The sequence below is a fragment of the Anopheles merus genome, unplaced genomic scaffold (assembly GCF_017562075.2).
Source record: "Anopheles merus strain MAF unplaced genomic scaffold, AmerM5.1 LNR4000108, whole genome shotgun sequence".
NCBI lineage: Eukaryota > Metazoa > Arthropoda > Insecta > Diptera > Culicidae > Anopheles > Anopheles merus.
In genome coordinates this window covers 52,460-77,231 of record NW_024427688.1, presented here as the reverse complement: position 1 = coordinate 77,231, position 24,772 = coordinate 52,460, and the positions used below count along the sequence as shown (strand labels likewise).

General features: G+C 37.0%; 1 protein-coding gene across 4 annotated transcripts; it reads right to left on the bottom strand.

The window, feature by feature from the left end:
- Nucleotides 1-23,318: 23,318 nt before the first annotated feature.
- LOC121601501 lies at nt 23,319-24,093 on the bottom strand. 4 transcript variants are annotated; one of them, XM_041930327.1, is made up of 3 exons: nt 24,019-24,093; nt 23,740-23,921; nt 23,319-23,666 (listed from the first exon to the last, which is right to left on the bottom strand). In XM_041930327.1, exons 2-3 carry the CDS (start codon nt 23,866-23,868, stop codon nt 23,583-23,585), a joined length of 213 nt encoding a protein of 70 aa, XP_041786261.1. In that variant the 5' UTR covers nt 23,869-23,921; nt 24,019-24,093; the 3' UTR covers nt 23,319-23,582. The 4 variants fall into 4 exon arrangements, with proteins under 4 accessions (XP_041786261.1, XP_041786263.1, XP_041786262.1 ...); XM_041930329.1 differs by having other exon boundaries at nt 24,030-24,087; XM_041930328.1 differs by having other exon boundaries at nt 23,989-24,085.
- Nucleotides 24,094-24,772: the final 679 nt, after the last annotated feature.

Below are 24,772 nucleotides of genomic sequence, written 5' to 3'. Positions count from 1 at the left end.
GTGATAACACAATAGGGTCGCATCCTCTTCCCCAATTTGGCAGACCAGTGCACTAGTAACCACTTTCCGAAGCAGAATTGTTGTGCAAAGCTGGCTCACATTCATTGTGAGCTGAACAGAAGCAACGAGCAGCAACAATAATACGAAAACTCTAAAAATGAATCAATCCTGCACTGTCTGCAAGGATCGGTTCCAATGAAAATGGACCCCTTGCCGGTGAAACTGTTTCAATTGGCCGCTAATGTACGTCTAGGGCACACTTCATGTTGTTTGTGCTCAATCATCGATTATTGTGTTGTTTAGATATTATTTCAGAGCATTTCGATAGTGATTGTTCCCATTGTAGAATTGCAACCCCGATGCTAACAATGGTCCTACTTGCAGAAACATGCACTGTGCCACTTGCCATGAGTGGCGTATCTCATGCAGCCATTCGAATTTGCAAAGAATCACATTCGACAAAAGACCTAACACCCCACAACTCGGTTGAATACCACGACGTACGTTGCTGTGATGCATCGCGTTAAGGCCGAACCGGCTGGACGAGTGACTTTTTCCATTCACAATCACTGTCCTTCATCTGCTGTGCTCTGTACTATGAAAACTTTCTGGCTCTAGTCGACGGCATCTTTCTGAGAACATTTCTGAGTTTAATTACCTGATCGTACAGTATACTTTGGATTGGCTTTGTCGTGTGCTAGTCGTGATCAATTAAAGTGCATCTATGCAATCGAAAACGCATTGCACTGTTCCCATTGAAAGTACCATTCTTAGCAACGGCGAATACAATAATCCGATTATAATGTTCGATAAATAAACTCGCCAGATCGTCCATTTGCCTTTCTGAACAGCACCATGTTAAACAAAAGTGAAGGGAAACGTGTTGTCGAGAAGCCGAATGGTTTCCATTCACCGATGCTGGATTGCAATTCGATTGTGTTGTCAAATCTCGAACGGGTATTTCGCTCGTATGGAGAACTGCCCCGGGAAAAAGCCCCGTGTCGGAGGGAAAAAGCAAAATATGCTTTTCGAACACCTGCACGATGACAAGCAACCTTGGTACTAAGAGAGAAATTGGAATAGAGGCATGCAAAATCGCTTCCGCAAGAACTAATCTATTACATTTGCATTCACGTGCAATGCACTGATGGACACACATGCTTAACATACAATGGCAAATATGCAGCCAGTTGCACAGGTTATTGCAGCTGGAAGCACGTTCACAGTGGCACCTCATCGGTAGTGCAAGAAACACCCATTTGCTCTATTTGATTACTCTTGCTCGAATGCACTTCGGTTACAGCGTACGCACAGCATACATACCGCTCAAGGTTTAACTAATTTGCCGTCAGGCATACAGTAAGGGTCGGACAAATGATGGCAAGCACTTTAGTTGAGCGAGTTTGTTTCTCTAGCGTAAACAAGCATATACAACCTAAACGGACATTCTTTGACTAAAACAACCTGATTCGAGATCTGTACGTTGCTTTTTGCCTACAATCCCGCACAAGGTCAGGAACACTGTTCGTTGACCAATGGGGGATAGCATGATGTTTGTGGCACTTTACATATGTAGACCTGTCATGTTTTTCACTTTTTTTTTTAATTTCTAAACCATTTCGAGTTACGAGCTGCATTTTCACTGAATTGATGGGCGGAAGTTGGTGATGGGAAGGTGCAAGGAAATTTGATGTTTCACGTTTTGTCTAAGCTAAATTCTCTTTGTATATAAATTATGAACTCTACACTATATTCTTGTAATGGACAACTGGATTATCCGTTTATATTTTGAACAGGTAAACTATAACAATTTCTTGTAATGATAACATAAATCAAAATCATAATTCAATTCATAATTAATAACACCCCATAACGGGTTCAAGCCTCGTATGGACCCCGTTGCAAAGACTGACTGAGATATATAAGCTGAATTACATTATATTTATTCAATTAATTAACTTTAATAAATTAACTATTAATTAATTTATTAATTCACTTTAATTAATTGAGAAACATTCAAGATAGTGTATATTTTTTGCAACTTAATACTCCTAGAAGCTTTGATACTAATCGGTATATAAAACATACCATGCGCCTCCATGAGGCGAATCCATAAAGCGTTTGAAATTCCAGGAGCAAGCACAAATAAATTGTTATCAAAAAATGTATAATAAACTTTGCCCTAATTTTTTACAAGAATGAAGCTACAATGCATAAGAAAGACACCAATATTTCCATTAACAATAACAAATTTTAACTTCAAATTATATTTGTTTTGTTTTATATCTGTACCGCCCTTCAATAAAAATAACTATCAATTAGAATACCTTGTATAATCAGTCTAGGAATCCTGTAAAGGTCATCGTGACCGCGTACGCCATTACGCCAAACAAAAAGAATACCATTCTGCTTCGGTTCAAGTTTCAATTATGAAGCTTTTATACTATATTACACCTCTTCTGCAGACAGTTGGGATACTTTATTGAGACATTAACATAAATTTGCCCCATAACAAGCAACCGGTATTTTCCGATACCGGTAACCTTTGTGCAAGCGAAAAGTATCGGAATATCGAAACGATACTTGTGAAACAATTCAAGCGTATTTACAGCGCAAAATAATCCCCAAGATTTTCTCACTTATCATTTTTCTGTCAAAACATTTGGCCCGATTGAACATTAGCGAGAAGATTCATCGAATATTCTGGCAGAGGGATGGTAGAGGTATGCAGGATCTTGTGTCTGAGAAACACATTGTAACTATAAAATTTATCGTTCCCTATGGGTTAGCAATTCACCTTAACGAATTTCGCAAGTATACACCACCAAGGATGCTGATACGTTTATTGTTTTTGCTTGTTCATGTATATATTTTTATAGTCATGTCATCAGTGACATGACAAGATTTGACGATTTTTAAACATTCCAATGACGCTATTTAATGTATTTTTTTGCTCAACCGGTTCTTTGCAATTTGTCCTTGCTGTTTTTTTATATGTTTTAGTCAATCCTTGTCTATTGACCTTGTCTATTCAGCACAACGTGCTAAACCATGAGTGCTAAACATAAATAATTCAGCTGTTTCTGAAAATGTGTTACAGTATGAACACAGTCCCCTTGGCTAATTTTTTTAGGATTTTTTTTTTATTTTGCCGTACGTATCAATCAACATGAAACAACAATGATATATATTGGCCTCTCCAACATTCTTAATATAATTGAGGTGATGAAAATAAACGGATTGTGTTCTCATGTACTTTCGGATATTTTTTGTCTTAACCACAGCCATCACCGCATATTGCTAGTAATCCTATTCAAAAAGCTTGCTCTGCCATTGCCGAACGTCTCACCAGCACCTTAAATGTCGTGTTAACATGAACATAAGCTACATAACATTAAGCACACCCGACAGGGCCAATTCGTTTTCTCTTCGAACTTTATTCTTTGTTTTCACGAGTACGGGTCGGTCGGAAAGAACCTGAAACATACGTAGAAACATACACAAAATGAACCGTGAAAGCTTGGACAAAAAGCATCGAGGCGATCCTTGTCACGCATTCTAATGCCATCCAACTCACTCCTCCCGTACGACATTTCCGTTTATTTGGAATTGAATTGTGATAATAATATCAATTATGTATCAAAGAAGCGATGGATAGATAAATAGATAGGGGTTTCCCCTGAGACAACGCACAAGCTCTGAGCAAATGCTGTGGTAAGAATGCTGATGTGGCGAATATTTGGCCTAAGGGCAAGTGGATGATTGTGTTTGCCTGATTTACTAAAGAAAAAGGAAGCATTCAAACCTTCCCGTTGGGAAGTTAAATGCGATAGATGTTCAAGTTAACAGGGACAAACTACCATTCTTCGTTACTACAAATTGGATAGCATTTGTATGTTCACCACATTTTGCTGAACACTAGGTTTATTATTTCAAAACTTCACTCGAGAACACAAATATACCAATATCCCATTATAAATTTTAGATAGTGTGTCGCATCAGATATGTGTACATTATAATTTGAAATTAAAATTAAATATAATACACATAATAATTTTACTTTTCAGATATTCGCTTATGGTTCTACAAACGTATGTCTACAATACTATTCATACCCGCTTCCCACCTTTTGTTTTCAGTAACATCCGCATCAACACATAAAGTGACGATATGGATAAGATGCTTATTTACCGCTACCTATTCTCTTCTACCTCGAGTCTTGCTCATCATACACAAGGGGTCGATGGAAAACGACCTCACACAACACCCATGGAGAACTGTACAATTTCAACAGCGGTATCAAATGTGGGCAAGACTACCAGGCCAAGGAGAATGAGCTTTAAGTGCTCCTATCGACGTGGAATGGGGGAACATTGCTTCACTCTTCATATTTCTCGACAACCCTAAGCAGTTTCGTATATCAAATGTACCATATTCTTCACACACCATCTAGCTGCTTGCTTCTGTTCCCTACCAACAGCTCAGCTCCACCTCCACCAGAAGGACACTCTTCATAACCCAACTCAAAACGATGTTGGAGTCGGCTGTTGAATGCTAGTCACGTGTGACATTTCTATTAGCTTATTCGATACAACAATACCGACTTAGGAAGGCAATTTCATTACACATGTAGCACATTCTGTTCATTCGTCGGATCGTGTGCTTATGTGTAGGTCTTGGGACGCATTACAATACATGCTCGCGCTTAGCACCTGAAAATGATCAGCGAACTATTGACACATTTGCAGAAACAGATGGCTGCGTCGGTGCGTAAGAACATGGTAGGCCAACTTCTGCCCTACCTCCCAAACACTCCGTGATTTCCCAAATTCCCAGCACCGCGATTGTGATCACTTACACATTTGCACACGGGACCGAGCATTATAGCTGCTGTCAATTTGATGTAACGTTACTTCAACTTCTTTTTAGGGATTTCGAAGTTTTCCTGTTAGAATGGGCGTATAATTTACGGCTGTTTTCAGATTTCCCTCTTCTTTTCCACACTCGCAAAAAATACCTCTCTTTTCACACATTATTGGGGTGTTAGTCTCAGTCTTTGCTGACTTCATCAGGCTTACATTGTTGCAGACTTGTTCTATCCGGGCCTTTTTGTTAGTGTTTTCCATTCTGAGATATTGTAAGCCTCACTGCATTAGTAATATCTCGTCACGTTTTGAGGAGCTGATTAGCTACATTATTAATTTGCTGTTAAATAAATCAATATCAGACATTTGTTCCTGTTGTTAACGGTTTGAGATGTTGGGGCTTATTGTTAAAAGTACACTGTTTCAAAAATTATTCAAAATTTATTAAGAAAGGTTGATATCGCCAGAGATGTTAACATGACTTAATTAATTGTTGATTGTATTCTGATAATTGGTTGTGCTAATCGATGTCCGCACGATTGCTCGTAACCGAGTTACCAACTTCAACTCGTTTCATCCCTTAGTGTATTTATAAGTAAGGCTAGTTTTGGCATAAGGCTTAACAAACTACATTGAATTTTATTTATACTACAAACTCTTTTTTATTTCTTCAAACGATTTCCAACCGACGTGGTAAATTTTCTCGAAAAACCACTGCAAGATTTTATATTGCTGTATATATTTAAAAAATGCAAGACCTAAGTGAAACACAATTCGCCATCAAGCATAATGATATTCAGGATAATCCTGTATAAGATCTACAACCGATAGGGATTTTAATGCGATCATGATAAAAATCCAAAAACCAAGCAAACAAAACAATAACAGACTACCAACATTTTGTCCAGGGTTCGGATTTTCTTTTCCCATCGCAATCAAAAATGTTGCCTTACCTGGCTACAAGCATTCCCGCACAACAAATTCTACAATAGCACGGGCAATACATCCCACGTTTATTATTTTTTATTTCACACCCGAAATTGCTTATCCACAACGGTCTTGTTTTGATTACGTTCGCTGAGCTTATTAAATCCATTGACAATGGTACCAATTTAACATGTTATAGCCATTAGTAGGAGGCCCCAGAACATACTAGAATCAGAAGAAAAGTTTGCTGCATGTTCACGAATCCTCTTACTTCTGTATTTTTGCTTTGTTTTTGGTTAGTTGTGTTTTTAATAAGTAAAAATTGAATTCTACTAAAACTCATGTTTTGTGCAAAATTACCTAATCGCCAAATTCGATAAAAGCAGTAATACAGCAAAAAAACACAATTCTCAAGGTAAATCTTTACTCATTTGTCAACACAACTCTACACTCATTAAGATGAGATGATTTATTTCTCGTCATTTTAGTTAATCTACCACAGCACAATGTGTACAACCATACCCATCCTTCGATTTGATTGGTCGCCTAAACTTGGTCAAAGTGTAACTTTTCTCATTCGTTTCGTCGCAACTGGTTCCAAGTGCTCCCTACCAAGATGTCGCTGCTTGCGGTCAAATTCAATTTACTCAACATCACAAAACTGCCCAAACCTGACGCTACCCAAGTCAACTCCGATCCAAGCTGATGCAATGGTAAGAACTCGATTCTATTACCCCAGCACACCAAAATAGTGGCTACCCGAAAGTGTCTGCTGAAAGTGACATCTAACACATAGGGTTGGTGTGCCGGAAGACACGGTTGCTGGTAAGTTTGAGCATTGGTACGTTAAACAAATGACTTTGTTCATCTGGATCGATTACTACCTGTTTGGAAAATATGGAAGAACAAAATGTGCACCGAAAGGCTTTTAGACTGTCTCGGATTGATACGATCATTGAACAGAATTATTCTTCTTCTTTGGCACAACAACCGCTGTCGGTCAAGGCCTGCCTGTACCCACTAGTGAAGTGAACTTGGCTTTCAGTGACTTATTGTTACCATAGCAGAATAGTCGACTGCGTATGGGGCACGGTCTATTCGGGACTTGAACCCATGACGGGCATGTTGTGACGTCGTACGAGTTGACGATATTTTTTATATTGCAGTTTGCAGAAAATGGAAGGATTGTTGTTATCAGAGAAAAATCAAATTTAATAAGCAATCTTCTTTTACATCGTACGTAGTAGAAGAAGTAATGTATTTCTGAGATAATTATCTATGTTGTACATTGACGATTGAAATTCGGTTAATAGTGGGTTCAATAATTTCATTTTTTCTCCACTAACTGAAACTTGTTTTGGGCTTAGTTGACTGTAACGTAATATTTTGTCCATTATGGGGTTTTAAACTTGTGTAGGAAAACTTTTTTCGTCAAAAATCTACTTCACATTTAAAAGAAAAAAAATATTACTTGACTTTCTTAGATTCTAATTCTTAACTTTATGGATTTCCTTTACAGTAAAATTTTAAGTTCTTAGACTTTTTTAACGTTTTCAATGCAATAGAAGTATTGGGATTGTATAATTGTGGGTTTAAGGTGGTATACTAGGATTAGACGAGATTTCTAATTATGCCCTTGTTTCGAATTATGCCCGTCGAAGTTATTGTTTATAACTCTTCTATTTAATTTTTGAACTATTTTTGTAGTGAAGAATCTGGCTCTTTTACATCGTACAATAAAAGTAATTTGTTAGATTATTCTCAACCACCTGATGATCTGTTTAAATAATTATCCAAACTTATTTTTTACTTTTTAAACCATGTATTGATGTAAATAAAAAATTGCATTCAATTTATAGCTTCTAATTACGTTCACTCGAATAAAGTTTCGTCAAACTTTATATTATCTTTCATGGCCTATTTGTACTAACAATTAATGCAAAAACGAAATCAAACAATGTTTAGTTAACTATAGTAAACCAATTTACAGCTTCATTTGCGTTTGTCCTGTTGCATTTGTTAAATCTTATTTCTGTGTCGCATGACCATAACATCATAACATCACCCACTTTCTGCTCCTCTTTGCTCCTGCTGGTCATCCAACTATGTAACAACCATGACACCAGTAAACTTAACCAATTTTCGCGCAGCTTATATTTTTTTATTTCGAACTACATTGTAAACACAATGTAATTTGATAATGATGAAGTGTGGATGTCTTTCAGCAACTGTGTAAACAAACCTCCGGTTGTGCATCGGGTATGGGAGAAACAAACTTCATTTGCAGTGATCCTGGTGTGCGGTTCCGTAAATAATTGTACAGCTTTACGTAAGCCAGAATGAATGAACGAACAGCATGTGCCGCAGCTTTCGTCTGCGTAAACGTAAAACAGCCACAAAAACAGAGGATGCTGCACGATAAATGTTCGCAAATAGGCCAGCTGCAGACCACCTCATGCAACAGTGCAACCAGAGTAAAGTTTTATTGCAGTGCATTTGGTGATTAAGCCGCGTAGAATTGTATTTATCCTGCACGGTTTTGCCGCCTTTTGTCTCACCCATCTCATCTAACAGATGTAGTGAATTGCTGTCGAAATCAACGTTCCGTGCGGTTGGTACACCGAAAACAGAAAAACATGCCTAAATAGTTTACTCTTCCACCATACATTCAGTCATAGTTTTGATGCTGTGATGACGATAATGTTGAATGGGGATGAGACTAATATCTACTGCTCCGTTCAGCAGTGGTGTTTACCACAAAAAGGACATACCACAAATCTACAAAGCAAAAGGGATGAAACTTTTGTTTTGTTTTAAAATAAATGATCTAGCAAAATCCCAGTCACTTCACAAAACTACTACGTGCTATTTCAGCAGAGATGTTGTTAAATAGTAAGCATGTAGGGCTTTTTGGGCATGTGATAGTTGTTATATCTACTCTAATAAGTGATAGCATTATTTTTTTTTGTTTTTTGAAACAAAAGCAGAAGCTTCGCCTTTAGTTGAGCAGTGTTTTAAATGATTCGTTGATTTGAATATTTAAAAAAACTAGTATAAATTTAAGGGTATTGGAATAATGCTTGTAAAATTTGGAACGGAACGAACGGTACAGCATAGAAGCCATTGAAGTCTATTATTGCCTCAAATACTAGTACGGACTTACGTTATATGCATAAATCACTGTGTAATTAAAGTTGACCTGAGAACGCTGTACTTTAAAACGGAGATTTTCCTCGTTTAATCGTAGATAGAGCATCCGATATCTTGAGATTTCTCTGCAGAAGGATTAATCTTGTCAAGACATACACATTTATTAAAGCAGTTATATTCTAATGCTTTTCGATCATTAACTCTCTGTAATTTCAACTTTATCATTGCATACCAACAAAAATTCACACAAAAGCAGTATCTTCAGTAGATGCCTAGCTATATGCAATGATAATCAAAATATCAGACTACAAAGACAAAAACCGACAGCGGATGATGAGCAACAAATATTACAGCTTATTCGGATGTACCGGCTGGTTTTTATGCAGATCCGGCAACACCAAATGATACGATAGGCATTATTTTTTCTACCTTTCATAAGTTTCCAACCGGTTGTCAATAAATAAGACGTAACAAATGATTATTCAGGCAAAATACTATTCACCAGTATCCTATACTTTTCTAACCACTAGAGAAGTAGAGCCATTTGAGACAATGGCCAACCACACATCCATTCCTTCTGGGGACACATGCAATGGCTGTAATCAACCATGTTGCCCGTGTGGTTATTCTGCTGATTGTGAATTTTACATTTGAAACAGGCAAATCGAGCTATGCCAGCACACGTACTGCCCGCTACCCAAAACTGACTGAACGAAGACGAATGCCAGCTGGTGAATGAAGGAAATTATTTGGATGCTTTTATTCCATATTAAAACCGTATCTCATATCAGCTAACGGGTTTCTTCTCATAACTTACAATGTGGTGGATGCCAGCTGGTAGACGAAGGAAATTATTTGTAAGCTTTTATACCATATTAAACCCGTTTCTCATAATAGCTTACGGAATTCTTCTCATAACTTACAAACTTATGTGATATGAAGAAACCAAAACTGTTGTTGCCCTACTTCACTTCTCTCACACACACAAATATACTGGACTGACGATGACGACTGAAATGATGATGCAACGAACACTTCTATCTATCGATATAGCATCTTTTGCCTGTTGTGGACCGAAGTCCTTATTGAAAACGACAAAACCCGCTCGAATGAAAACCTACATCAGCATCAGCGATGGCATTGTGGCATCATATTGCTGGCAATAGGTTTTGGGGATAGCAATTTTTCTTTCAGTCATCACCAGCAAGCATTTTATTGTTATTCATAAGTAAAGGCTTCAGTCGTATTGCTAACGAGCAAGTGAATGTGGCATATCAAATCAGATGACATATTTTATTGTCGATGGTATATGCGTTAGAGCAATTTTACTATTATGCTAACTTTGCAATTTTGTTTCAATTCGCGTTCCTACGAATTTCGTAAGCTTATGAATGAGCTATACAAATATACTAAAAATCAATAATCATTAGCAACATAATATGAAGTAAATAAGCATGTATTTTTATTTATCAGAACCATTTTATTTAGGTTTTATATTCTATACCACATCACGAGATTTTAATAATTTTATTTTAATCCGCCTATACTCATAATATTACTACTAGAACTAGAATTACTTACTAGAACTAATAGTGATGTAAAGTTACAAAAAAAACGGTTCGTTCATAATTTTGGTTATGAAAACGCCAGAGAAGTGTGGTCGCTACTGATGTTCTCTTCCTGCTCACTGTCACTGGATCGCATATAGGCTGCATGCACCAGCGACCTCTAACTTACTGTTCGGTTAAGCTATAAGGCCTCAGTCTCATAAACAATAGCTAAGTTGCCTCTATCTTTTCAGGTCCAGGACGGCCAACGTAAGTGCTATTATAACGCACCGACACGCATTTGACCGTACTACATATGAAAACGCCTTTATTGTTCGGGTATTGTATAGCGAACCGCATTATCAAGCATCGGCGTAGAATCACCATGGCCATAGCCGAAACAGCATTGACTTTGTTAAATCGAGTGGATCGTTTAATTATATTTTGACTACAGTATTCATCTAACGTGTATAGCACAGGTAATGTGACCGTGTTACGATAATATTAGTTAAACTCATGTATATTATAAATAACCAGCCTAACAGTGTCTACATCTCACTAATCATAACCCCTGATCTTATATGAGAATGCTGAATTATATGGGGTTACAAATATGCCAGGAGTAACAAAAACAAAATAAAACAGAAGAAGTCTATCTTAAACAAATTTACCCGAATATTAAAATAAATAAGTAAGAAAAATAAAATAAATAAAACCAATAATGACGAGGACTTGTCTTCGATATGACAAGGCAGGGCTTTTGGCACTCAGCTAGGAATGTCTTTTGATGAAGAAAGAACAAGGATGGCTCTTATCTTTCTTCAACACAACACGTTATACAGATTTATCATTTGGATTAAATTTTCTATGTTCTTTGATATGGAGAGTATACATTCCTAAACGGATGCCGTTTGTATTTTATAGAATTCCAAACATTCCAACTTCAAATTTTCATTCACACATAAATTGAATAGCGTCAAACAACTATTCAACATTATAACAGATCTACCAAAAAAGATCCTCCTATAGAGAGAGTAATAACACCGTGCCGTAATGGTGTAAGATTCACAATAGATTGATTTATCTTTGGTAATTAGACAAATATTTACAACTGGTTGTAGAACACTGATCAGCAAGAACAAAAGCCATTCTCCTTTTGTGAGCGAGATTCATCGGTAACAATTCGTGAAAAATGAACCCATTTCGTGAAGATCTATCCTCACGGCAACATTGCGATGGTCTTGTGTCTATTGTTCTGCCAAAATGCCTATACCAATATAATATACCATACATTTTTACAGGATTTGTCACGTTTGTCGTTCACAGCAGATGGCGGTTACGCATAATAATGAAAGCAATCAAATGAGCGAGGCAATTGAGAAAATTAAACCATAGTCTATCGGTGTCTGATACTCGATATGCTTCTTCGTTGTCACTCGTCCATGCGTCTATCAGTAAATTAATGTCATTTTGCCCCCAGGGAGTTAGCACTCGTATAGCATTTAGTCTGAATGAAATTCCAAACACAACGTAGACACAATCTGATGCTCATTATCTTACTCCTGGTGGATTATATGATTGTATACCCACTGAACTTGATACTGCAAGGAGCAACATGGTAATGCTGCTTTGTTCTATTCTGTGAGGGATATTAGTTGATTCTTAATCCAGGGAAAACGCCGGCCTTTCATGTTTATCATATTTCAGAAAACCAGGCAACAATTACACCCGAAATGATATTATTGTTTTTACGCATTGAAAAGAGCATCTATTGCACAAAAATCAGACATATACGATAAAGATTGTAACAGATTGTGCTATCTCGAAAAATTAATCCAAGCGACTGCACCACTCATCAATCAAACGGTTTGCTCAAAGTCCAAATTTAAATTCCGCTCAGTTAAAAATCGATACTATCGAATCCCTTCGACAGTACAGTTTGTTCACCTGCCGACCAGATGTGTACCGGATGTCAAATTTGTTTTCGCACTTCCGGTACAGCGAATGCGAGACCAACGTGTGTCGAATTAAAATTTAATGACTTTATTTCACGTTTTCAATGCTAATGCCGATATGCGTGATGCCGGTTGTATGTGTGAAAATGTTTTTCCTGTGTCCCAAAACCAGTGGCAATGCACCTTTGGGGCACATTTGCACGGGAGCATCGTTGCATAGCCAGCACACCGGATCCGAACGGCACGAGGTCCGCCTGAATACCAGCAAAAGGTGGAGGGAAATATTTACATTCCTTTTCATTATGTGCCAACAAGGGAGCATATTTATTCCTTGCTCAGTCCAGAATCGCAAATCAGCCGTTGGTTACTTACCAGTACTATGGTTGAACTGAATCCGGTGCCATTCGAACGCCGAACACGCACCCTCCAAAGGATAATCAAGTGATAAAAAAGGAATAAAATAATTGGATAAATCAATTATTGATAATTTCATGAAATCACATTTTATAAAATCTGCTGACCCATTTGGTGGGTGTGTGTGTGTGTGTGTGTGTGTGTGTGTGTGTGTGTGTGTGTGTGTGTGTGTGTGTGTGTGTGTGTGTGTGTGTGTGTGTGTGTGTACCGGCAAGCTGCCGTACGAGGAAAATGAGATGGAAGTTTGCAGTGAAAATCTTTCCGGTTTCAGTATTATGGACCCGAGAATTGCTTCGCCAAGTGCGGAACGTTATTTTTTGATCACTATAATAAATCTCAGTGCGTTACTTTTCGCTTGGCATTCGCGTAAAACCATAAGAATAAAAAAACTCCTTTCCAACTCCCAAACACCGTAAATACTTATTACACTGCTGATAGATAATCAATAACGAAACGTGTTGATCGTGTATCGCAGGGGTCAGCAAATTATTTGTCTGGCCGGCGAAACCATTTTACGGGTTCTTGCACACAAAACGGTCGAAGATTAAAAGCATATCTTAATAATTCCAATAAATGTTAAGTCTTAAAATTCAGACATTTATTACTAATCATTAGTTTGTTAATTTGTATTTGTTAAGTGATTGGCCTTCATTTCGGCCTTATTTCGCAGTCATAGGTTCATTATCGCTATATGCACGTCTATTTTGGTCGAACTCTTAAGAGCCTATAGTTTCTTGAAGTAAGAGCAGGTACATTGAAATTAGCTCAAGCTAAAGGGCCCGTTGAATCTGTCTCTCCTAGGATGATTTTTCTCATTAAAGTTATTTGCGCCGTTTCGCGACGAGTAACGAGAGACCCGAGTCCAAATATTAAACACCAGGTGTGATAACTAGGTCTCACTGCCACGTTACGCCAGGGTGTGAACCGTAAGACTAAACAGGTTAATTTATTCTGCACTAACTCGATCTTACTCGACCATAACGAGGATGATGGGCTAAAGTACGCAAAGAGATAGTTAATAGATCATTCATCACGTTCAATTATAAATTAAACGTTAAATTTCAACACAAATGATACAGGGTTTTATAAGTCAGAATCGAATGTCAGCAAAACGCATAAAGTTGTTCATTATTTAGATAGAATAATTACTGCTTCGAATTGGTTGAACATTTTTGTTTGATGGTCAATATTGTACCACTGACAGGCTGAAAAAAGTTTTGCGATAAGTGGTCTAAAGAACTGTCCAGGATGCCACAAAGCCAGATAATAGGTGAAAATTAAAGGTGCCCGGCTTTAGGTAGCCGCCACTATATGCAGCTAAAAATACAATCCATCACGAGCTAACCTGATGGAGCCTGCCAGGAATCGGCGTTTTTTACATACTTTACACGTCCTTTCTTGAAGTTGCTTTTGTCTTGACCAAAGAATATTCAAGATGGAGTTAAAATCTTTCAGGACATTTCAGCAAAGTGCGTGGGAAACTTTTGACAGATAGATCGAGGTCCATAAATTACTACAGGTCGATCCATCCAGTGTACTTTGACAAATCTTTATTTGACAGCTTAGGAGTCCAAAATTACTTAGCAAATCATATAAACCTTGTCAAACCTCACCTGTCAAAAGATTAAATGCAAATTCGTGCCATCCAGCCTAGATCGCAAAGTGTATTTAGACCAGGTGGCCTCGTCCTATATAAATTGACAATTAATTTCGAAAACAAAAAACGCTCCATTAGACAGAATGGGTGAAATGAATTTCCATAGGAACGTTTCGCCTTTCTTAGCAACGCATACGTATGTTGTAAAAATTGGTGTCCTCATCGACGGAATTATTTTGATAAAAAAATTGATTTTAATTAGTTCATATTTGATTTAGCTTACAATTACTTACAATTTACAGTAGCTTTTCTGTATTTGTTTTAGTGTAGCTTTTTTGAGAAAAACCGTTAACCCGTATCTCGATTTTCCGTTGCCATGGGAAACGTTGGTTTTGACGAAAGTGTTCAAACATATATCGTTCCATGAAAACAAGGCTAACGTCTGGATGCTACGTGTCTGATTAACAAAATATAAAATGAAATTAGATAAGAAACACTAAAAATAAATAAATTAAAACTAAAATTAAAACACGGTTTTCAATGTAATCAAAATTTAAAAAATGCCCTAAAAACGAGAGGTTAGTGCACGTGTGCGTGTTTTAAAACTTTTTTTAAGCTGAAATAATCTGGGCTACAAATCTCAGGCTAGTTTGGCGTGTGGTTTAAGCACGCCTTTGATAATGCTTAAGCTGTATAGTTGAAGGGCGTCTTTGATAATAAATATCAATTGGCTGGATTGGATGTGGTAAAAATCACATTTAGGCATTGATTTAGTCATTTATATGGAGGATTTTTAACATATTTCCGAGTTCTTTTTTCATGTCAAGTTTTGATTGGTTTAGCAGCAAAAACATCAGTGATAAATAATTAGGCCAATCCGTTTAGTGTTGGTTATATGTGCGTTCGTGAGATTTGCATCAGAGAGAATTATGTCCGTGAGATTTTGCGCCTGAACTACAGAGTTTTACAAATCAAACAGTATTATCACTTCCCTTTTATACCCCGAAAAAAGGGAATGATTTTTGTCGAAAAACTGGACCGCTGGATTTTACAATTTCTTCAAGCCAGCCCTTTAATCAAAAATTTTGCCAACCCCTGGTGTATAGTGTTAAATCCTGTCGTTCTATCATGATAGACCTATCGGCATTACTTTACTGTTCGAAGCCCTACATTCCATAAACTGAAAATGCTTTTCAAGATTTTTCAGTCCGTTAGTCTGGAGCTACATATTGTATTTGCAATTGATACATTTCTTTCTCCAACATCAACCGACAGGCAAACAATGCATCGCGTTTAATGATTAATGAATCGACACGAAATCGATAAAACAGTCGGAAACAACTGGCAGTTTGTTTTTCTTTGCCCATGATTGTTCATAGTGCCCGTGAGTCGAATGCAACGGATCATGAATCAATCGCAGTGGTAAAATGTTTTTTATTCAAATCCCAAAAGTAACACATTTGCATCCCGCTCGTACTCCAAATACAATACAAAGCTTAATGATGTTCGTTCTGTATTTTTGTTATTTTGGGTTTGTGCGTTCCTGCTTGCTGTAGTTTTTTTTCCAATTTCACTTCCGCAAGGAGCTGAAAGCCCATCTCTGGCAATCGTTTACACTGAATCAGTCATAAATGGAATAAAAGTATGTAGTATAAATGGATGCTTAATCGCTGCCGGGATGTTGTTTATACATATATTTCATTTCCTCTCTGCTTCCGCTGATATAAATTTGCCCAACTCGAACAGGTGATTGATGTAGCATGTTTTGTAAAGCAGTTACTGTTTTGTTGAAATGATGAAAAATTAATACCTCACTAGTTCGATATTTTATTGCAGAAAAAATATATTGCGATAATTTACAACATGATTGATTTTACAACCACAATTTCAAGAAATACCATTTGCCGCACCAAATAGTATGAATAAAAATAAGTCCGTAGCCTTTTTTAATCGAGCTTTGCAGTTTGGTAACTGATCAACAAATTAAAATATTTTCCAACGTTTTACCAGACTTATAAAAAATTTTCAAGTAAAATTTCGAATCCCTGCTATTTCGAATCTTCTTTGGACGCTATTAATGCATCGATCAATTGCTTGACCTAATGTATACCTAAAATTGTGTTTAGCATACTCATTGTATTGCTTTCACGTTTGTCCAGGAGTTTCATCTAGTATTCTCTCTAGTACATCTTTATTTTTTTGTTTATTTTACTCTTATTATTTCCTGATGAATCACACATGCAACACGGCGATTGGCGACATCAGTTATCAAAGCATTATGAACTTATTGGAGTTATCGTATTACATATTACATGGCACATTTCACTTACACCAAATGCTTTCTTTTGTGCCACGTTCAGTTACTACACATTTTACGATTCTAAGTAAAGAAATGAAAAAACCTAAATTGTCATTATGTTAGCTTCTTTATGCATATTCTGCTACAGCATTATGTAGAAATACTACTAGCTAACAGTACTGCCTTGAACCCTTTTCATTTATCGTCACAATTTACGGCATAATTGCTTAACTAATGAACAGACTCCATCATCCCCAGTAAGAAATGTATTGTACAAATATAGACTATTCGCTACACGTATCATATTCCACAATAACCGCTGTTTGCCGTTGCAAGGAACGAGCGTATAGCTTTTCCTTGTCATTTATCTTCAGACCCAATTTAACACCTAATCCGAACATCCCGAAGGCTAACTGCTACGGTTTGCCTTATTCCGTGCCCTATAAGGTATCACATGATTCTCTATCACCATCGTATATGCAATTCTCGAAACTGAACGATTCGTGCTTGAATGCATATATCCGGAAAGCAAGTCGTTTCGGTAGGTGACTAATTTGAGACCGTTCGAACGTAGCCGTGTCGGACGATGGAAAACCGAATCACGGATTTCTGAGGCGAAAATGCGTCATTGTTTAAAACTGAAGCAGCTGTTTGAATAAAGCTACCGCTAATTTCACATGCATCGCCATTGCTGAATCCTTGAAGCCGTGATACAGTATCATTGTTTGCTGAACTTGCTGGACCAAACGTATCATGCAAGCAAATACAAAGCACAAAAAGTGCAGCTATGAAATAGACAAGTTTCAATTACAACTACGATGTGTTCACAAAAATCAACAGTATCACATGCAGCTCCGCGGAGAGGATTTGCTTTATCTTAAAATAAAACAAAATATTCACCAGGGTAGAAAAAGGCAATGTTTGTTCCCTTTTTAATCCCATTTTGATTCCCTGTGGACTTATGTTCCATTGTTTCTGCATGAATAGCTGAGCTTTCTGAGCATTGTTCTAGCGATATCATTATATGAGAGCAAGTTGTACTCAACAAATTGGAATCTATTCCTTATAAAAAAAAGTTTTAAAACAAGAAAGTAAACCCTTGTACCATTTCTCAGTGCGACAATTATGGAGAACTGAATTGTTTGAATGTGACTTCATCATTTTTATACACGAAGGAAAATACCTCCAAAATTCACCAGATACATTTTCCATCTGAATTCTCCTCATGGTACATCAGAAATGTTCATGATATGTGAAATGTATTTAATGTAAAAGCACTGCGCTGACAGGACTTGATGCGTAACTCGCGCAACAGGGTTTCAATCTTCTTATCAGTCTCCCGCCAGTACGTCTAACCATTTCCCGAGCGAATTCCTTGTAATACCAGCAGCAACCTGTTTTTGCTACGTATATGGCTGTGCAAACGCTTACCGGTTGCTGCTACGGCAGATGACGTGTAGTCTTAATATTCAACCGGCAAAGCCCTCTGGCAAAAGATGTCCTGTGAACTGATCGTACCGTTTGATGATAGCATGTGTTTAACGTCGTAGCGAATTTGATTCCTTGGAAGTTTTGCCCTTTGCCATGGCATTGTCGATGGCAGATGGTGGGAACTTTGTTAAATTCTAATGCCGGGGAAAAAAATAAAACAATAAACGATCTGTTCTGATTACGTTGTATGGTTTGCGACAATGCTGTCGATGCTAGTAAAAGTTTGATAATGTAAACCAAATCTGGAGGTTCATAGCAAATTAAGGTGGACTTATAGCATTTTTCTTGTTCTTGTTCTCAATGCCATATCGAAGAACAGTTTTGTCGGACGAGATACGGTTTTGCTCAATACTTTTTCATTAACACATCGACACAGAATCTGTGAGCGGTAACCGATCAAACGATCGTATATTGAAGTACCCAAACGATTATTTTGTTTGGTTGACTATTTGTAAAATCGTTCGCGTCAAGCCCTCCTGTTCATCCTACCGCCATTGCTCCACAGAACCAAAAACATTAGAAACATCGTTTTCATACCGTATTGTATATACCGTAATCACTACTGGACTCGTTTAAAAATATTTCAACAATTGGTACTGGTCCAGTATAACAAATTCGTATAACTCTATCAAACGCCTATAAGTAGGCAAAAAGTGATGCATAGGTTTGGATGCTCTAAAACAGAGATGTCAAACTAATACCCCGCGAGGTCTTTTGGTTTGGCCCGCAACAGCTTGAGCCAATTTTTTTTTTTTTTTTTTGTAGAAGCATTTCTGCCTATATAGTAAATGGCAATCAATTCCGGACTCCTGAAATATGTAGAGATTTTCAACTTCGCAGCTTTCTCTATGAATTGTCAGACCATACATCGTCATAAAACCTTGTCATTTTTTCTATCTTCTCTCTAAGCATGTATGCATAAAAAAGATAAGAATTGCAAAGTCAAAGTCAAAGAAGGAAAATTAAACATGCTTATTCTAATGAAATTGAGCCTTCAATTCCGTAAAATTTTAGTAAAATGGTAAAAAAATAGATAAGAATTATATTATTCCCTTTCCGATGATTGAATTTGCTAGTAACAAATATTTGATGAACAATTCTTCAAAGAAACAACTCACGGTTTAGTTTAAACCTCATACAAAATCTGAAATGTCCTACTGTAGTTTAGTTTAGGAAAATTACTTTTTTATTGTTAAGCCATCAATCAAGACACTTGGCAAACCAATTAAGCATTTTCTATAAGAAAAAGACTTGCACAAATTAACAAAATCACTCAGTCAACAGAAATTAAAAAATCAAGCTCTCACACTTTTTTGGCATATTGTTTTGCAAAAGGTCGAACTCCTCTTGAAGTATACTAAAGACAGAACATTATATTTCTGCAAAACTTTTAGAAATCAGATTAAATCAGATGTCAGCACAAACACCTGTTACTTTTGATATAATGTAACAAACGATCTCAAGCTTTCCATGAGGCATCCTACCAAGACCAATGTGATTAGATAAACTACAGGTAGGCTTATAACTCTAATTTTGGTGGCCATAATGAATAAAGATTTCTATGAAGATTGGCAGGAAGGACTAATGATCTGATTTTGGTATCATTTAATATCATGTAAAAACTAGGCTGTGGCTAGTTGGCGTGCTATTATTTTCAAAGGCATTTTGGCCCACGAGGTCAAATGAGTTTGACATCGCTGCTCTAAACTTTTCGGTGCATAATTGATTATTAAGAAATTTCTACAATTTTCATTTACCCAAGTAAAGCATTTATCAGACATACTTAGGACTAATATAAAAATAATTAGTCTCGTTCGTTTTAAATTACCGGTTTAATAGAGACTTTCTTCAACAATAGTTGTAAATATTCAACAATAGTTGTCCTGCACTGCTACGAGCTATTGATAGGAATATTTCAAATATTATTGTTAATATTATTATTCAATACCATACATCATCATGTCCTTGAAATAATTAACTATCGATATTTTCTTTTCTGAATTTTAAATATGCATCCAATACAATACATAAAAAATTAACATACAAGCTATCCTTTTCTACATTTCTCGGGTCAAATGTTACTCTTAATTATCAGCCATATTAAAAATTAAATGAACAAACGTATAACATGTAATTTATATTTTAATATGTATACAACATACTGTTATTGTAAAAAAACTGTCAATTGCTTATTATGTTAAACATACAGCAAACATCGTAATTCATCAACTGTGCAACGACAAGATACGTAACCTTTTGACGCTTTCACCGCTCCCAACAAATACATCTTGCTTGACATGAAACTTACAAAGTAACAGCAGATCCTTGATACCTGCTAGATTTCATGCATCACCACCCTTAATGTATCCTTTCGAAAACAGCAGTCGAAGAACAGGTGGAATAACTAAACAAGAAAAACAAAAATAAACTCTCCAAAAATCCGCATAAGCACACACAAACCAACACTAAGTGACAGGATACGTACGGTTTGGCACGACAAGGACAAAAAATTCACAAAAACAAAACAAAACACAACCCCAATCCGTATCCATTTGAGTTCGTTACAGCTGTCCAAAGCGCCCAGAGACTCTTTCGCCTTCTGTCAGGGTTCAATGAAAATATGTACAATCGGGGCATGTTACAAGGTACATCCATGTATAATTTTATCAGATTCCCATTTCCATCCGAATCCTTGACATCGCGTCAACCGGAACGTTATGGCTCATTCCTTTACTTGTGCCATATCGTGAGTCTTTCCCATTCATTCGTTCATTTTGTATTTGATTTTACAAACCAAACTTCCGTTCAATCGTATACATGTGACGTTCATGTACAACAGGTCCAGGTGATGGCGTCCAATACAATACGTCCTATTCACTTTGTGTAGGAGAAGGATTTTGCTGTCTCTTTTTTAAATTTCCTGGAAGATTTTGTTTTCTTTCCACGGAATTACAAATATGCGGGAAAAAGAAGTTTTTGTGTTGTATCATCCAACCTAGTTGAGTTCTTTTCTTTTTTTACTAAGCCGCATTATCGGATGTAACGATCTAACCTGTACTCCAGATATCACAGACAATCACAGTGTGAGTATAAAAACTAAAATATTTATAAGCCAGCAAAGCCTTGTGGGAGATTTTGGTTGAATTCGGATATTTTACAGCAAACACAAGCTGCGAAAACTGCCAAGTTGGACGTAAAACGAATCACCTCATTCCATCGCAAGCCTCCCCGGGAGCGTCATGCTGAAAAGATGTTCCCAAGCCCTACACTTGCAGTGCTCGATTGCAATCTGTTGCAATCCTTTTTTACTTCCTTTTTTGTATTGTTTTCCACTTAAAAGCTTACGCAAGGTTTGGTGCTAGATGCAATTTTTATAACCATCCTGTGTGCACTCATATGGCTGCAAAAGTACAACTACTGTCACTTTGGCATCGGTTGCCATTTTTTTTGCCTATCAAACGTTTCCATAATATCACTCAGAGTACCATTAGAAGTGCCAGATAGATCTCGTTCCTAGATTCGCTCACTTGTTCGTTCATTCCGAAGGCTAGGAGAAAAATTGAAAGGAAAGGGATCGAGTTTTAAATAAAGCTGACTTAGCCTTTCGCTTTGCCACGTTCATCGCCCCGATACGTCCGCCGAGATAGATAAACTTTCTCAATAAAACTGCACTTAAACTGTGTGATCCGGTCGACCGATACTACACAATTCCCAGCGGTCGGGGGTAGGTCATCGTTCTCGTTCACTGAGTATACATAGGAAGTCTCTTTTTTTCATTTCAAGGATTAATAAATGTATTCCGTCAGTCAGAATGTTTGAGCATGTTTTAAACTTGCTTTCAGAATTTTAATATTGATATATATTTTGTTTTAATATCCAAACAGTGCAAATTTTAAAATGCGTTTGAGATCTAGCTTTACGAAGATATAATGTAATAGCCAGCTTGTTTAGTTTTATGAAAAATAATTAATTTAAAATAAAATAATCTAGTATGTAAACATTTCATCAAAACCATTTTATCATTTTCTCATATTATAAAGCTACCACGAAGTATAGAGTTTTTAACAACCGAAAAGCCAATTAAAGAAGCACAAAAAATAGGCTCCAGAATAAAATATACTCTTCCGTTTTTGCCTTGGCTGCAAACTACGGTCAACGAATACCATCCACCAAAAGGAACACTTATACAGACCAACCAAGCCAATAGTTTGTCACACTACCGGTGATGAATTTTAATTATTTCTCCCTTGAATAATAGTATTTCCTTTTACCGTCCCATCCATACCAGTGGTCGCTTTACAGGCTTCTGCTGCTAGATGCATAAACGATCCACTGCACAACGAATTCAATTAACGAGATGCAACAAACACACCCGCATTTGAGTGAAGCCTTTTCCGCCAAAGAACTGGACGGAACCAGCAATAACAACAAAAACTACTGCAACTAATACATACATACCGGAACACACAGACAGTCACATGCTAAACACTCCTGCCTCGGAGACCACAAACTGCCTGGGTCGAGATGGATGCACGTAAAGCGAAAAGTTTTACTATCAAAACTTGTCCATTGACGATTGTTTCGATTTAGTTATTATGCAACGGTGCATTCTCTTGGTGTGGCCTTTAAATGGATCCCGCTCTTACATCATCTACCCACAGGTTGGATTGAAAACGCTAAACTTATGCATCACCGAAACATGGACAAGGGTAAGACAAGCACATACTGAATCTGGATGCAGGTCGGTGATGGCGGAATGGCTTTATCGTTCACCACAGAAATTACTAAAGCCAACTTTTTAACGAATACTCACTTAAACCCACACATACTTTTAAATATCTATCCTCCATAATTTTTCCTCGCTACTTTCATAGATATTGCAATAAATGGAAATGATAAAACTATTTGGAGTATTTGGCGACACTGGTGTACTTTATTCTGCTAAGCGTTTGCTTAGCAGAAAACCGTCTGCTAAGGATACTTCGATTGTCACAATGTCAGCACACAAAATTAGCAGTCATCATCATTCCATTTAGTAAAAACCTAATCATAGACCACCGAACTACAATAGAATTAGCTTTATGTGTTTGTGTTGGCCCTAAACAAATCAATTGTGAACGTTGAATCACTATTAATTGAAATTGGCCAGCAACAATTCTTTATTTAATCAAAACTGGTTCGATGAATCAAACTAAACAACAGCAACTAAGGAAGCGTAAACCATCAACCCTATGACATGTACCGCTCATCAACTCACGCACTTTACACTCATAATACATATTGTTAATTAATGCTGCCATTTGTAGAAGTTGATAATATTCCTTGAAATTTGGAGGTCTAAAAAGGAGCTCGTCCGTTTATCATGCACTGGGCACAGTAATGTGCAAACTGTGCCCCCTTCAGAAGAATATCAGACACGCCCTGTGAGGAAAACAATTTGTTACGTTATGTGGCGTTATCCTTTTTGTGCTGGTTACATAAACGATTTACTTACCGATAACGCCGGAATGCACACCGTTATCGGATAGATAAGAGCATAAAAGAAGGCACAAACGCATGACACCCAGAAGCCAAAGAACCACAGCACGATTAGCCAAAAGATGCACCAAATTGGATTTCCCATTCCGGCTGGTGTGTTGTTAGAAAGAAATTACGTGAAATAGACAGAAAAATCAACTGAAAGAAATTCCAACGTACAGAAACAAATACAGCCATGTGTTATTTCAAACCGAATAGCTCTTACATTTGGAATTGCAAATTGCAATAAATTAACCTTAATTGAACCTTTTGACTTTTGGATTGAAGTGACTTGAAACTGAACGCCAATGTTGATACTTTCGCGACAGACGCTAGATTTGGAGGGTTTAGAAATTGAAGCGGTATATATATATACCGCACATGTGTACATACTCTTGTATATCAATACGGCTTGAACGTCACTACTCAATCATACATTTAAAAATAAACTTCACACACTCGGAAACATAAAGTTGTCGTATTTTTACTGCATATACTTAAGTTTCCAGACAAGCAGAGTGAAAAGGATAGACATATTTTGGTGGAGTATACACAAGAATTAACGGGTGCCGATTATGCTACAGCCGATTCATCAGCGATTGATCTAGCGGTAGGCGGAAGAGGCAGCTATCACGGCGCCCGTTGCAAAAGGTATACATATTATGAATAATTGGTAAGTGCGCGGTAGCATGCATATTTGTATAAGACAGTAAGAAATTATCCAGAACTGGCTTGATAGCTATATATGCCATGATATTGAGTGGACTACAGTTCAGATGAAAATCATTCTAATTCGACCTTGTACAGTGAAAACCAACAGATGAAATTTAATCTGTTCCAGTGACATACTCATCATATGAAAAACGTTATTCGTTTTGCGGGAGGCTCTTTTATGTGTAATTTGTATGCAAAGTGAAATAATTGGTACCTGAAATGGTGGTGAAATGGCTGGTATACGCAGCTAAAAAAATGAACAATGTCTTGATAAAAGGGTAAATGTACCAATAATG

What these genes read in the sequence shown, in the direction of transcription:
- LOC121601501 (XM_041930327.1), bottom strand. Translation starts at nt 23,868, where the DNA reads ATGGGAAATCCAATTTGGTGCATCTTTTGGCTAATCGTGCTGTGGTTC. An exon ending in TGTGCATTCCGGCGTTATCG is followed by an intron (nt 23,667 to 23,739) that starts GTAAGTAAATCG and finishes TTTTCCTCACAG; the next exon opens with GGCGTGTCTGATATTCTTCT.